Source organism: Protomyctophum bolini (genome assembly GCF_963924005.1).
Source record: "Protomyctophum bolini genome assembly, chromosome: 2".
Lineage (NCBI taxonomy): Eukaryota > Metazoa > Chordata > Actinopteri > Myctophiformes > Myctophidae > Protomyctophum > Protomyctophum bolini.
Window position 1 is genome coordinate 52,570,494 of NC_137863.1, and position 16,491 is coordinate 52,586,984.

Consider the following 16,491-nt stretch of genomic DNA (forward strand, 5'->3'; position numbering starts at 1 on the left):
TTTGGCCGCTTGCTTTAATATCCCCCCCTTGCCCCCCCCGTAGAATCCGCCCTCATGCAGCCAGACTTCCCACAGAGATGGCCCGAGATCTTTTAGGAATGTCAAGTCGAATGTGAAAGTGGTGGGAAGGTCAAATCGCTCGTGAACATTATGGCGCTCAGGGATACAGCAGCCTGGAAAAACAATCATCCTCTCCCTTGTCTGACCGACCGCCCGGCCCGGCCTTGTATACGCACGCGCGGCGCGCATATAAGTCTCTCTTGAATAGTTTTCATTTAGTTTCAGTCGCATTTTTGTCATCTGGAATGTCTTAGTGTTTAGTCTAGTTTTAGTCAGACTTATACTGGATGTCTTGTCCACTATAGTCGACGGACATCTTTCGTCTTGGTTTCAGTCGACGAAAACAACACTGCCACACACACACACATTATTCCCAGATTGCCTCGGTTGGTTTTGGGGTTGAGTTTCACACGTTATTTATTTCACACCCTGACGGAGGTGAGGAGGAGAAGGAGGAGGAGGAGGAGCTATTACACATGGGAATCATCGAAGATCAACATAAAAAAACCACATTAATCATAATAACCATGTAACCATAGCAACAATAATCTTATCATAACGATATAAAAAAAAAGGGAAACGATAAGGTTGAGATCGTTCAAATGATATTGGGGGGGGGGGGCTTTGTTTTAACTATACTATAAACAGCAACGGGGTCAAAGTACATGTTGTCGATGCATGTTGTTCTACGAGCATGGCCGCTCATGGTACCACGGCCATCCTGTCTGTCTGTCCCACCGCCCCCCAACCACCCCTGTGTGTTTTGAAGTTGGTGGGGGGGGGCGTAATAACCACCCGAAGACTGAGAACAGAGAAAGGGCGAGAAGAAGAAGGGAGGGGGGGGGGGGGGGGGGATTTAAAAAAGAAGAAGAAAGCTCAGTTCCATTTTCATGAGAGCATTAATTTGTCCCAATCAGGAACAGCAGCGCGCTCTCGCACACTTTCTTGGAACGTGGTGGTGGTGGGCGGGGGACCCCATCCCCCGCCTCCCGCCCCAGCCCGGAGACAGTGTGTGCTTGTGTGTGCTGGTGTCATAGGGGGGGGCTCAGTTCCTTCCTGGACTACAGTTCCCATAATGCTTTGGGCTGCGCTCGGAGGAGGAGGAGAAGGAGAGCATGGTGAGAGAGAGAGAGAGGGTTCGAGTCCCGGAAATAGCAGATCTACAAGTTTGAGTCCCGATGACTAAAAAGCCAAATTCCAATACCCCAAGATCTCGGCCACTCGCTCGCTCGCTCACACTCGCTCACCCCAGCATGGAGCTGTTACGGTGAAATTGGTGACTGAAATACATGTGACAATCGCATAACGTCAGTGTCCGAATGTAAATCACTGCGGTTTGTTAGCATTAGCATGAGTTCAACCTATATAGCAGGTATTCAGGCCACGTATTTAAAGACCTCCATGTAAGTTGAAGTGTGAAGTCCACCACAAGACGGTCACATATTTCGTCAGGTTCACCGAATTTCACCGTCATTTTGCCCCATGCTGGAAGTGACCCCGAGTGTGAGTGAGCGAGTGGCCCGAGATTTGAGGTATTGGAATGTGGCTGTTTAAAGTCTTCCGCGACGCGCTGTGAGCTTGTATGAAGATCTGCTATTTCGGAGCAACATGGCGGGGCGGTGCACCGGTTGTGGGTGGAGGAGGGCAGCGGTGGCGATGGGGGTGGGGGGGCATGGCCTCAGTAGGCCTGCCCCGTCTCCACCTGCAGGAGGCCCAGCACCGCAGAGTGGTCTCCCAGTTTCATCCTCCTCTGGGTGGACAAGCTCACGTTCTTGGCCAGGTAGTCCACGGCGGCTGTGGAGCAAAAAAAAGGAGGAGAAAGAAGGGAAAGAAAGACTTTAACGTCAGGGCAACTATATATACACGGAACTATACGGAGTTCTCCGTTCAATCAATCAGTATAACGGCCCTGCAAGCGCTCAGGACGGAGATTTATTGATATCAAAACCGAGCGTCTGTTGCGCAACGTTCAGTGTTATTTCCCACGGTTTTAGCCGACGAGACCGAAAATCTTAAAACGCGAATAACTCTTGATTTAAATCATAACGTGCAATTCTAAGCAAAGATTATCTGTTAGACGGCCCCTCGCTGTCCCGTCGCTATAGTCGCATTAGAATTATACTATATATACTTCCCGTTGTTGCCGCTAAATGTTGTCGCTAAATGTGCTCGGCTGCTATAAATCGCTGCAGGGCGCTCTGATTTAATGGATCAAATAACCCCCGGGCGTTCGGGGTGTTAATGACGTTTAGAAGATTTAGAACACTTTTCCTGGGGTCTTTGTGTGTGTAATATATTGTTTTACTGTAGATATTTTTGATTTTAGCAGTGAGCTCAGTGTCTCTGATGTCATGGACACTGCATGGGCTCACTTCCTTCCTGGACTACAATTCCCATAATGCTTTGGTGCACTGCTCCTCCTTGTGGATAGGGGGAGGGCTGGCCCAATGGACCCTACGCCGGTGATGCACACCCATCACACAATTGTTTTTTTTACCAGCTGCCTCGTAGAACCATTGTACAAATGCCTTCTAAATTTTCTGAAAAACCCATGTTTCTATGTCAGTGGTTTTCAAACTATTTAATGTCAAGGACCCCTAGAATTATTATGTATTTGGCCGGCGACCCCCATCTGCAAATATGTTGTTCCAAAATAGCAGACAAGCTTAATGTCTTATGCCTCGCTTTTCCCCCTCCATTGCTATGTAAAGCACTTTGACCTGCATTTCATGTCATGAAAGGTGCTATACAAAAACTTTCATTATTATTATTATTATTATTACTGTCTTGTCTACTGCAAAATATGATTACTCCACTCATTCAATAAAAATATCTATAAAAAATACCTCTTATCTTATTGTGTCTTACAAAAAATATTGATTGATATGTACCCAGTGCAGTTATCAACAGAGGTAGTAGTTTGCAGCAGTAATTGTGTAGTTTTCGAAAGAACATCACATTAGTGAAGTGTCTTGTTTTTCTCCTAGAAGCCAATAAGGACAACCAAATGAGCCTATATAACAGTCCATTTGGACAGTCTCAGAGTTTGTTTTAGGGTCTTTTGGTTCCATTTTGTACTAGGCTACACTCACACTTACATAGTCACCTGGACAGATCCTGTTGCTGTTTACACACACACTGTTTACACACACACACACACACACACACACAGGAGGGCCACGCGTGGTGGCACGGCACGCTTCTGGCACGGAGGGAGCGTGCACGTTTCGCCCTGCCGTGTGTCCCCTGCATGCTGTCACTCAAGACGGGGCCCGCGTGTGGCGCCCGACGCGCCAGTCTTCATTTACACTTGGCATCTCTGATTTCATGCCCTCCACTGCGTGGCGCGCCGCACACACAGCTCCCCACGCACACACGCACACACACACACACACACACAGCTCCCCATGCACACACATCTCCCCACGCACACGCACACACACACACAGCTCCCCACGGCCCATCATTTTCATCTAACAAGACTCCTCTCTTCTCTTCTCTCTCTCTCCCTCCCTCCATTCATTACCCATCAGCCACTGTGCTCAATCAGCGGCTTAATTAACCTCACATCAGCTCACATCCGGACTGCCGTCAGTCTCCGGCTGCTGACAAAACACTCGCGCACACACATACACGCGTGCACACGTGCACGCACGCACGCACGCACAACATGCATTGCATACAGTAGGCCCTATACACATATACTCCACACGAAAAATGATAGAGAAATAACCAAACGCAACAAGCGCTATAAAGCACACCACCACGCCTCCACTTCAAGCTATTATAAATAGACACAAATGATGGCTTGGTGGATCATGGGGGGAAGTGTCCCTCCGTTTGCCTCTTGTGAGCGGTTGTGACAGCATCAGTCAACAATTATGCTAATCTAATAAAGCTAACTCTTTCCTGCCCTGTGGTGTGTGTGTGTGCTTTGGCGTGCATGCGTGCATGCGTGCTTGCGTGCGTGCGTGCGTGCGTGCGTGCGTGTGTGTGTGTAGTGATAGAAAATAGAGTAAGAAAGAGAGAGAGAGAGGTGGGCGAGGGGACACTGCGGCCCCCGGGGGGGTGCAGTGCATGTGTGTGTCGATGCCTTTGAAGTAGCCCTCTCTCCTCTCTCTCTCTCTCTCCCATCCAAGTGGAGTGGGGTGTGACTAAGCCAGCTCTAGACAAGGATGTTGGGGGGGGGGGCTTTATCAGGAGCACGTGTTTGCTTCTACCAACTGGGGGGGGGGGGGGGGGGGGGGCTAAGGGTCAGGGGGCTCTCCGTCCGGGGACTTGCATGCATGGGCATCACTTCCTCTTGTGTCACCTCCATCTTTCAAATTGAGTCAACCCCATAGATAACTAAATAGCCTGCAGCAGGCGGTGACATTTGCACAAACACTATATACAAGGTACACACACACTATATATACTTGCAAGGACATATCAGCCTTTTTCTTTTAGGACCACAATTTGACGAATGCAATCTTTACCACTGTTGTTTTTGGCAGCACATTTAGATTTGTAAGTTTTAGTCATATAGTCTCTTGAATAGTTTTCATTCAGTTTTGGTCACATTTTAGTCAACTGGAATGTTTTTGTGTTAGTCTAGTTTTAGTCGACTAAATATCATAAGATTTTAGTCGACTAAATATACAGTTGATTTAGTCGACTAAGTATTTTGGTGAGCCTTGACTCCGTCGTAATGACTGTTCATACACTTGCTGAAAAGTAGCAGATCTACAAGTTCACAACGCAACGCGCTGTGAGCTTGTAGATCGGCTATTTTCAGCATGCAACCAAGTGTAAAATTACTTAAACTGGATCTCTTGTCCACTAGTCCCTTCCTAATATTTTAGTCTAGTTTTTATTTGTTGACGAAATTGTCAGTACAGTATATTTAGTCTTAGTTTTAGTCATCATAGCTTAGTTTTAATTTAGTTTCCATTTAGTTTTCGTCAGTGGAAAAAGTCAGTCGACGAAAACAACACTAATCTTTACCATTTTGGCAATTTTTTTCTCTCTCTAAAGACAGAAAAATAACTGATCTGCAAGCTCACGATGACGCATCAGCATGCAACTAGAACGTACTAGTTTAAAGTATGGATGACTTCTACAGTCTATACTAATGTACAATTATTATCTATAGCCAATCGTGTTGTCTCTAACCAGCTTTCTCTCCATCTCTCACAGAACAACCTGCTAGGTCCCAACCAGTCAGGATTCAAGAAGGCACACTCCACGGAAACTGCACTCCTCGCAGTCACAGAAGCACTACATGCTGCCCAGGCTGCTTCCCACTCTGCAGTCCTGATTCTCCAAGACCTATCGGCGGCATTTGACACAGTGAACCACCAGCTGCTCCTAGACACCCTAGCTGATCTATAGGCATCTGTGGGACGGCGCTGAAGTGGTTCTCCTCCTACCTCTCTGACCGGACCTACCAGGTTTCTTGGAGAAGTTTGCTATCATCCCCCCGCACCCTACAAACTGGGGTCCCACAGGGATCTGTACTTGGTCCCCTCCTCTTCTCACTGTACACTAAATCCCTTGGCACTATCATCTCTGCTCACAATATATCCTATCACTGCTATGCCGATGAAACACAACTGTTTCTATCCTTCCCCCCCTCTGCCACCCAGGTGGAAGAGCGCATCACTGCATGCCTGGCTGACATCTCACAGTGGATGTCTAAACCCAGACAAGACTGAGCTTCTCTTCTTCCCAACTACTGTAAGTCCTGCCCTATGCTGGAGCTAACTATCTCCGTTGACAATGCCCTGGTAAAGTCTGTCCCGACAGCCAGGAACCTTGGTGTTGTCCTGGACAGTCAGCTCTCGTTCAAAACACACATCACAGCGGTCACTCGATCCTGTACGTTTACACTCTATAACATACGACGAATTAGACCGTTCCTCACCCAGGAGTCAGCCCAGCTCCTAATCCAGACAACAGTCTTGTCAAAACTTGACTATTGTAACTCCCTCCTTACTGGCCTACCGGCATGTGCACTTAAGCCACTCCAACTGATCCAAAATGCCGCAGCTCGCTTGGTCTTCAACCAGCCAAAATTCTCACACGTCTCCCCCTTCTCCGCTCCCTCCATTGGCTCCCGGTCGCTATACCCCCAGAATACAAAACTCTGATGCTGGCATTCAAAGCAACCAAAGGCATGGCTCCCCCATATCTCACAAGTATGATCGTACCCTACAAACCCTCCCGCGCACTCAGATCAGCCAACGCAGGGAAGCTGGAGGTACCTTCACTAAAAACGCTGGGACAACAACGCTCCACACGTCCCAAACTCTTCTCCCTTCTGGCTCCAAAACTATGGAATGCAGCCTCACTCCCAATCTTCCGCCGTAGTCTGAAAACCCACCTCTTCAGACTGCATCATGGCCCGTAGCACTTGCCCTAGCCTAGCCCCTGAGATAGCACTTCATGTAGACTTAGATAGTATTTTAGACAGACTTGTTACGTAGACAGCACTAGAATTGCATTTTATGTAGTCATAGCACTTTATAGTAGTATATTGTATAATATGTAATATAGTATAGTATGTATAGTTGACATAGATACTCCACTGTTACGTTCTTAGTTTATACATGATTCATGATAACTACTTTTTATATATGTGATGTATGCCATGCTTTTGTTTTTGCTTAATGTAAGTCGCTCTGGATCAAGAGGGTCTGCTAAATGCCTAAATTGTAAATTGTAATCAGACTTTTTCTCCTATGTAATACAGTAGCATAGCCGCCCTTGTAAATGCGGACACAACTCAGACCGGTGTCTTTTCAATAGTTTTATTGAAGCGACACACACAAACAACTTAAACGCATAAGCACTCATGTCAGACAGGCATAGACTATAGGGTATAGGGTTGGGCAACTTTGACGATGGAGAGGGCCACCATATTTTTTTTGCTATATTTGAATTGAAAACCTGAATAATGTTATGCTATTTTTTGAATTGGAATCCTGAAAAGTAACCTTTTTTATTGAATTTCAAATGCATTTAGTTATAGTTATGTTAACTTTATGAACTGTTAACATAAATACATTGGACACAAAAAGACAATAACATTTTAATACTAGTCATTAAGTATAATGACTATAATTCCTCCCGATGTGCAGGTTGGTGCCTTGCATGGTTTCCTCCGCCATTGGTGTATGGATGTGTGTATGTGTGTGTGTGTGTGTGTGTGTGTGTGTGTGTGTGCGTGCGTGTGTGTGTGTGTGTGTGTGTGTGCGCGTGTGCGTGTGCGTGTGCGTGTGTGTGTGTGTGTGTGTGCGTGCATGCGTGCGTGTGTATAGTTTGTGTGTGTCATCTATTCATGTCAGTGATTATTGCCATTGTGTTAAAGAGACACAGGGCTATATATTGTGCCACGCCTTAACCCTTAATATCCCTAAACTAATTTGCCTTTTTTTTTTGCTATTTTAAAAAACCTTTTAAAATAGTTCAAATAGCCGACATACAAGCTCACAATGTCTCAATGTAGATCGGCTAGTTGAACTATTTTTAAAAATTAATGTTTTTCAAAAAAATAAATGCCAAAGATGGAGCCCGGGTGGGCAACTGGCGGCCCGGGGGCCCCCACCTTCATCTAATGCGGCCCGCATGTTAATATCAGAATACTGATATAGTATTGATTTCAGCTGTTACAATTCCAAACCCGCTTTGATTACTTGTATTAAATGACTAGTAGTTGGCTAATTATAATGGACGTCACTTGGTTGGTATAGTGCTGCTATATGCGCTCTATGCATCGGGGTCTCACCCTCTGCTTTTTACTCGTGTGTCCTGTCCATTGTCTTAAAAACTGTGTACATTGGTGACTATAACTACAATCTACCTGATCTTGAGCCCTACAAATCGGGGGGAAAAAACAGGGGAAAAAAACTAACTTTTTTATTTGTTTAATTTTTTTATCAACTAGTCAACTATAGTACCAACAAGGTCGACTAGTGGATTTACTTTTTAGTTGCTTAATGCCCTAATATACATTATACACACATACATATAAAACTGAATTAGGAAAAGCACTTGACACACAGGTGTGTTTTTAAAAGATGTTTATATAGTCTAGAGTACTATAACTGTACTCACTCTGTCCATACTGGCTGTACTGGTAGCCCGCGGCGACGGGGTCCACGCTGTAGCTGCTGGTGCTGTAGGTGGGAGGGCAGTAGGACTGGGAGGACGCCAGGCCGTCCACGCCCACGCCCCCGCCGCCGCCGCTCTTGATGGCGTGGTCGACGGCGGAGCGCTGGCTGCAGCTGGCCGAGATGGCGTTGGAGCCCACCACCACGCCGTCCAGGCCGCCGTGCAGCGGGGAGATGGAGAAGTCGTGCTGGGACTGGGAGGGCACGCCGCCGCCGGGGTTACTCAGAATGCTCATCACCTGCGTGGGAGCAAGTGACGTGTGTTAGAGAGGTGCTGAAATCCCGTTAAGAGAGGGCACTTTTGGACAGAAATAGCGAAAATAGCTGATCTACAAGCTTGTAGATCTGCTATTTTCGGTGGCGCAATCCCAGCACTCTTTAGCTATAGTGGAGATGCGTGTGTGTAACGACATGGATTTCTAAACACATTTTGTTCAACGCCAAAATGCTGAGTTCAAGTTCAGGACATGGACGTCCCGGCTGTATTTTGCGTGTCTTAAGTACCAGGTCTTATTCCCTAACTTGAGTAAACTAAAGACCTGGAGGCGTGATCAATGCCATTTGGCTATTCTGAGTGGCCAAAGAGCATTGATCACGCCTCCAGGTCTTTAGTTTACTCAAGTTAGGGAATACTTAAGACACACAAAATACAGCCGCGAGACTTCGGGAGAAAAAGCTGTTCTCCTGTATGTTGCCTTCTGGGCATGGCATGGAAATGTGCCATGCCATGGCAGAGATGTGGAAAAGTTCAGGGATTGAGACGTCGGTGACACACATCCAAAAAGAACACCTTCAACCTTTTTTTCTGAAAATCTATAAAGTTCGGGGAAAAATTGCTGGAGAAAAAGCCAGATGTATATGAGCTCGTGACGAGTTGTAATCGGACAATACTGATGAAGGTTAACGTTGAGATTAAGTGAAAAATGCCCTTTGACCATTTCAGACCGCATGTATCCGCATATATATACATATATATGTCATGTTGTGATATATAACAATAAATGCCAAACAACATACAGTATATCTTACAGTATATCAAAAGTGAATCATATTTTTCCAGTGAAACTAAATATGACAAATACAGTATATGCCTTATATGGGTTTGAGACAACCAATTCAACTGATAATACAATGATGATGACATCAAACATCAATCAACTTCAAACCGTAATAACTCAATGTTTGTTATCACACGCCCTCTTCGCAATGCTCAAATCAAATTTCTCCTTATTTGTGGCTATATATGTCCCTGGAACTTAGACTGGAACTATGCTTTTAATGGCATATATAGACAGGATCCGCCGGGAGAAACTTAGACACAGCTGCAGGCATGAGACTAATTAATTAGAGCGACAGAGAGAGGAGTGTGTGTATGTGTGTGTGTGTGTGTGTGTGTGTATACACGACACGTGTTTGCGCATGTGCGTCAATTTAACAAAGGTGCAGGCGATCAGAAATCAGCAGAGAGGGAGCGACGTTTGCGCTACTGTATGCCGAATTGAATTGAAGTGGACTCGGACACAGACTTTTTGTCTTTTCTCCCTTGAACTTTAAAAACGTCTGGGGTTTCCGAGGCTATAAATTATAGGCAGGACCTATCAGAAATATGGAAGATAAAAAATCTTGAAATCCCATTTCATCACCTTTTGCTACAAGAAGCCATAGGATACAACAATACAAGCACAATGTAACCAATGGAGGAGGAAGAAGAAGAAGAAGAAGGGATATAGCGAGGATATATAAGGAGGTTGATGAGGTTAAAGAACTAGAAAGGAGGGAAAGGGGGGAAAAAAGACATACTTTTTCCATTAGCTGGCACTGCCAGTGAGTGTTCCGTGGTGGGACAGAAGGGTCCCAGGGTGATAATAGACCCCACCATCAGTGCCAGACAGACCCTGTAGATGTCCCCCTCCCAGAGCCTGCAGGCCTTGAGCCTCCACACACAACAAGCACCGAGGGACTCCATAATCCTCTGCCCCGGAGCCTTACCCATCTCATGAATAGTAATGCAGTTGGAACTGGTAAGTGATCCCTCGGATCCCCAACACAAAGTATAGCCTCCACACAAGCCTTATACTGCACGAGGGGAAGGGGGGGGGGGGGCTTGGGCCTCCCTCGCCCGTATATTACAGTGTGCACATCATTCATATTATAGCGCAGTGGTTTTCAAGCCTTTTCATATCATATCAAAGGTCCATTATTTATTCTGTATTTGAGACTGCACGGGCAACCATTGGATGACATTTAGCCTCTCAGACCCACAAGACGTGCAGTCAAATGGTTGATAAAAATAAACATTCTTCTACTGTACATTCTCTAATTGTGTAGACTTCTTGTAAGTTATTCATGCAGATGTTTAACAATATAATGTAACTCTTGCGAGCGTAAAATTAAACCAAGTGGACCCGTATACGGGTCCATTTGGTTTCATTTTACGAGTTAAAGATCCATTTGGCTATACCGACTCTCCATAATTTAGCTCGGGACCGCACCTAGAACCGCCTCAATGAAGGACCCCTGTTGGTCCCCGGACCACTGGTTGAAAACCACTGAGCGCATAAAAGCATTCCATTTCAATATTCTAGAATGATGAACGTAATATATAGCATGTGATATTGACATACAGCCTAGATACCTGCCCAACATTATAGACAGTGAGAAATCAGGAGATTTACAGGTGGTGTCATAGTCATCCATCCTATTGAGCAGCCTGTATGACAGTCGCTCGTAAGCGGCCAATAGTCCCATGGAGGCATCCCACAGAGGGTGCAGATGGAGCCTTCCAGTCCTTGAACAACAGCTCATACCTGCATGACATGATGGCCGTTTGTATCCATTCAGCTAAAGGAGGAGCAACGTGCCTCAATGTGGCAGGATCCCCCAGAATGAACAGACTGGGTGGAAAAAGGAATGTGTAAGCCCGCTATTCTCTCCAGTCTTTCATTGTACAGCAGTCCAAGAATTCCTGAATTTTGGAACAGCCCCAAAGCATGTGTAAAAGTGTACCGTCTCTGTCCTGACACCTCCAGCATTCAGGACCATCAGTCAAGCCGACCCTATAAACAATCTCGATGGTTTCCAATATATTCTATTTTGAATTTTGAATTGAATCAACCTTGTACGTATAGTTCTCTTGACATTTTTCCTTGCATTCCTAAGAATTCTATCACCATCTGATATTGCAAATCCTAAATACCTTTCCCATGGTAACTTGGATGTGAATTTACACTGGTCAGAGGCATCTAGGAACATGGCATAGTATGTAGAAGCCTCATGACCCAATCCAAATGTTTTAAAAATAATTTCCACTGTGTCAATTTTAGTTTAGTTTAGTTTAGTTAGTTGTATTCTGGTGCATTGTAACAGGGAGTTTAAAAGTGGATAAAGTGGTAAAAATTCAAGAGTCTCCTAAAAATCAGGAGTGTTTGGCAGCATGCATGCATGCATGGCAGGTATGGACAAGAGAATAGATTGGAACTCAATGGGGGCGTGTCCGCATCGCATTTGCAACTGAACGGATCTTTGTTGATTTCGTCGACTAAAACTAAGACAAAAAATGTCCGACGTCTATACTTTTTTTCCACTGACGGAAACTAAATGGAAACTAAATGAAAACTATAAGCTACGATGACTAAAACTAAGACTAAATATACTGACAATTTCGTCAGCAAATAGACTATAATGTTAGGAAGGGACCAGTGGACAAGAGATCCAGTATTTTTTACAATCGGTTGCATGCTGAAAATAGCAGATCTACAAGCTCAGCAAGCTTGTAGATTGGCTATTTTCAGCAAATGTAAAAACAGTCATTACGACGGCATCAAGGCCCACCAAAATACATTTTAGTCGACTAAATCAACTGTATATGTAGTCGACTAAAATCTTATGATATTTAGTCCACTGAAACTATAGACTAACAGTCTAGGGTGACTAAAACTAAATGAAAACTATTCAAGAGACTATTCAAATCAAAATGTGCTGCCAAAAACAACACTATATCACTCACTACTATAGAATCTTCACCGCTGGAGCCAACATAACATGGTGCAGAGCTGTTTTACCTCCAAACAGTGGCGTGCACAGACCGACACTAGGGGGTGCTAGTGCCCTCTGGACAGCAATGTGCCCTTTTGAAGATAAAAAAGAACCCCCCCCCTAGGCTACCCCCCCCCCCCGCCCTTGTTTTTCTTCTTTTTTTTGTACAGTGCCTATATGTACCCGTAGACTAATGTGTGTCCAACTGGGGATCCTTGAAATTAAAATGGTTCTAAATCACTGCTATAGGGCCATAAACGTCTTCTCTCTTATAGGGGTCCCTGCATGCTATATCTCTTCAAATGGGGGTCCGTGGGGCTATAATTAGTTTCAATTTGGGGGTCCTTGACATGAAAAAGGTTGGGAACCACTGCTCTATAAGACTCCACAGGGGTTGAAGTGGATTGGGGGAAAGGGTGCAGCGTAGCGTGTGTGTGTGTGTGTGTGTGTGTGTGTGTGTGTGTGTGGGGGTGAGAAAAGGGGAACGCTCCCACACATGCTCCCCTCCTCCTACACCGGAGGAGAAGACCCCTTTCTCAACATCAGGTTCACGTTGAGATCGGCCACGCTGGGCTGGCCTTTGGCCTCCAGGCTGCTAAACCACTTAGACCCATCATGGGGGTGGTTATACAGGAGTGGCATGCGGCCGCGCGCGCATGCACGCACACACGCACATGTGCACTCAGTCAATCAGTCACTCAGTCGGTCACTCAGTCGGTCACTCAGTCACTCAGTCTCTCAGTCTCTCGTCAGTCAGTCAGTCACTCACTCAGTCACTCACTCACTCACTCACTCAGTCAGTCAGTCAGTCAGTCAGTCAGTCAGTCAGTCAGTCAGTCACTCAGTCACTCAGTCACTCAGTCACTCAGTCACTCACTCAGTCGCTCAGTCAGTCAGTCAGTCAGTCGCTCAGTCAGTCAGTCAGTCAGTCAGTCAGTCAGTCAGTCAGTCAGTCAGTCAGTCAGTCACTCAGTCACTCAGTCAGTCACTCAGTCGCTCAGTCGCTCAGTCACTCAGTCACTCACTCACTCACTCACTCAGTCACTCACTCAGTCACTCAGTCACTCAGTCACTCACAACCTGGTGAAAGCACAGAACTAGTGGGCTATAAACGTGCATGCGTGCGTGCGGTGGATTTCCGTGAGGCTGTGTGAGTGTGCCGGGTGTCCATATTCCGAAAAATGCATCATATTGTCATGAAGATAAAAAAAATAAAACTCTCCCAGGAAATTATAATGGTTGACAGTTAAAACACATTCATTGCCGTTGACGTAGTCCAGCGACTAAGCGCCGATGACGTAAATGTACGTCACGTGGTCTTTTCAGTGGTTTATGATAGATTTTGCTCTTCGCCAACGTATCTTGCTAAGCAACAGATACAACAGGAAATTAACCGGACGTGAAAAATCCAGAATAAATGCATTTATCTTGGATTATTTTCCCAGATTGGTCAAAACCAGCTTTATTCAACTAAAGAATCGACAATCGCGGCCACAATAATTTTTCGCCCGTTGTGAAAAGACGATCGCCTGTCGCAGCACACAACGTTTTCCTACATCCGGTGGAACCTTCAAAATAAGGGTTTCACTGAAAAGATAAAAGTCTATAATTTATACGGAGGGTTGACAGCGAAGTGAACGAGGCCATTCATTTACACTGTTGACTGTGTGTGTGTGTGTGTGTGTGTGTGTGTGTGTGTGCATTATGCGTCTGTGGAACTGTATGCAAACATTTGAACGTTGTTTGACCACTTGAAGTGACAATCATTGAACTGTGTTGACTGTGGGAAAAAAAAATGAACATTATTTTGGGCTGATTGCACTGCTGAATACACACTGTTGGTTAATTAAGTTATCTGTGTGTGTGTGTGTGTGTGTGTGTGTGTGTGTGTGTGTGTGTGTGTGTGTGTGTGTGTGTGTGTTTTTATGTGTCTTTAAGCTTATATATTATGGAATTGTGTGTTTGTTGCTTTAGGGGTTGATACAATTGTTTGTCAATCCCTTATACGGTGGTTTTGGGGCTATTATTATTATTATTTAACTTTATTTGTCAGACCGGGTCTCTGACTTGCACCCCCGACGCTCGCCACCCACAAACCGCTACGGTTTTGGAAGCATTAATAATTATGAATACGTAGCAGTTGTCCTTATGTTAATCCTATCAGTATGGAAATCCCCCTGCCCTGTCCTGGCCTGTCCCCTCGCAACATGCGAAGACAGAACATGTGACATGTATTCCATAAGAGGGAGGGAGAATTCTCCATGCAGGACACATGTGATGCGATGGGTGATGATGTGTGGGGGTATGGGGGATGTCAGGGGTCCAGAGAGAGAGAGATACAGACAGACAGAGAGAGTGAGAGAGTGAGAGAGAGAGAGAGAGAGAGAGAGAGAGAGAGAGAGAGAGAGAGAGAGAGAGCTGGAGGGCATGAGTCCCATTTAGTCGCTGGTTAATTGAAGCTTGATTACATTGCCTCCTTGTGAAACTGAATAGCCAACAATCAGCCCTGTTGCTATTCCTGGACCGTACAAGTTCTTCAAAAGACTTGGTCCTTATCACTGACGATGGTGGGGCTCGTTCGTTCCTCATTTAGAAAGTGAGGGGGGGGTAAAAGTAAACCAACTCCTTGCTACAAGACAGTTTTAAGGACATATGTCACACCAATGCAACTCCTTGCTACAAGACAGTTTTAAGGACATGTCACACCATTGCAACTCCTTGCTACAAGACAGTTTTAAGGACATATGTCACACCAATGCAACTCCTTGCAACAAAACAGTTTTAAGGAATTGTCACACCAATGCAACTCCTTGCTACAAGACGGACATGTCACACCAATGCAACTCCTTGCGATTACGATTGGGGATAATGGTTTCATGCAACTATACTCGCAACTGTTTGGTTGCAGTGCCCCCCTCCCTCCTTCCCTTTTTTACTATTTTGAAAATACGTTTTGAATAGTTCAACTAGCCGACATGTTGTGAGTATTTTAACTATCCAAAGATGTTTTTCAAAATAGTACAAAAAAAGAAAGAAAAGTAGTTTAGGGATAAGGGGTTTAGTATGGACGAAAATAGAGCGTCGCAGTCCCGCCCCAAGCCCCCAGTGAGGCTCTCCAGCACTGAAGCATTCGGCCCTAGTGGTTGGAGCGCCCCTTGTGGCCGCGGGGGGTACTGCGCCCTGGGTGCGTTTTCACATTTTTTATTCACTAATAAATTCATTATTAATCATTAATGTGTCAAATCGAAAAAAAAGGGCTTCCCGAGACATTGCCAAAGCATTTCCGTGGGTCCCCGGCCATGAAACGTTGAGAACCCCTGGATTATAGCTACACCAGGCCAACAGGGCACGTATAGGCCTACCGCTCCATGGATTCCTCTATCAGGATATGGTCTGTGGATCGTCAAAGAAAAGCTACCTCTGGTCTGACTGTTTGATTGACTATATGTCTGGATTGGAACATAGTCAGCACAAGGTATAGCAGACAGTAACTTTGAATTTACACATAACTCATGACACAAACACATGTGCGTTAATAAAATAGACTATACGGGTGAAAGTATCACACACTGTGAAATCCTGAGTATTGATCAATCTAAGAGTGCAACAAAAAAATAGGCCACGGTAACAGTGTTTAAATTAACAGGTTAACAGGTTTTTTCTAAGTTTTGAGATAACAGCATTTCTCCTTCAACAGACTCTTCATACCTTCGCAGAGTTCTCAACTAACCTCCCTCTCTCTCTCTCTCTCTCTCTCTCTCTCTCTCATCATTTCATGCTGTCTCTCTCCCTGCATGCAGTCAGTGTCCTCAGCAGCCCAGAGTGCGTTTGTTGTTTGACTTTGTGTGAGTAGCTGGTTAGGAAGATAATGGGAGCCAGGGCCCAGTTTAAAGGACAATGCTCCAGGGCGTTCCCTGCCTCTCTCTCTCTCTCTCTCTCTCTCTCTCTCTCTCTCTCTCTCTCTCTCTCTCTCTCTCTCTCTCTCTCTCTCCCTCTCCCTCTCCTCTCCACAGATAGATTACTTTATAAATAATAATAAAAAAAAGTAATTAATTCTCTCAACTTCTGAGCCTCCAGCCTGCGGCGAAGTGAATGGGAGGGGGGGGGGGGGGGGGGGGAGTGTAAATTGATACAATGTGCATCCTTTCAGATAAATAAATACCGCATTTGAAACACAAAAAGGGGTTTCTTTTTATACCTTGGTAATTTCTTCAACAGTGAAAATTTCATTTTGTTTTTGTTC

General features: G+C 45.2%; 1 protein-coding gene across 1 annotated transcript in view; it reads right to left on the minus strand.

Annotated features, from left to right (window-relative positions):
- Positions 1 to 1,738: 1,738 nt before the first annotated feature.
- The window catches only part of LOC308328999 (paired box protein Pax-7-like), a gene marked incomplete at both ends in the record, with an annotated part of 92,862 nt that continues 78,109 nt past the window's right edge, over positions 1,739 to 16,491 (minus strand). Inside the window, 2 exon segments of the mRNA XM_080783148.1 lie at positions 1,739 to 1,854; positions 8,158 to 8,452. Of these exon segments, the coding sequence (XP_080639274.1) occupies positions 1,739 to 1,854; positions 8,158 to 8,452 (411 nt within the window).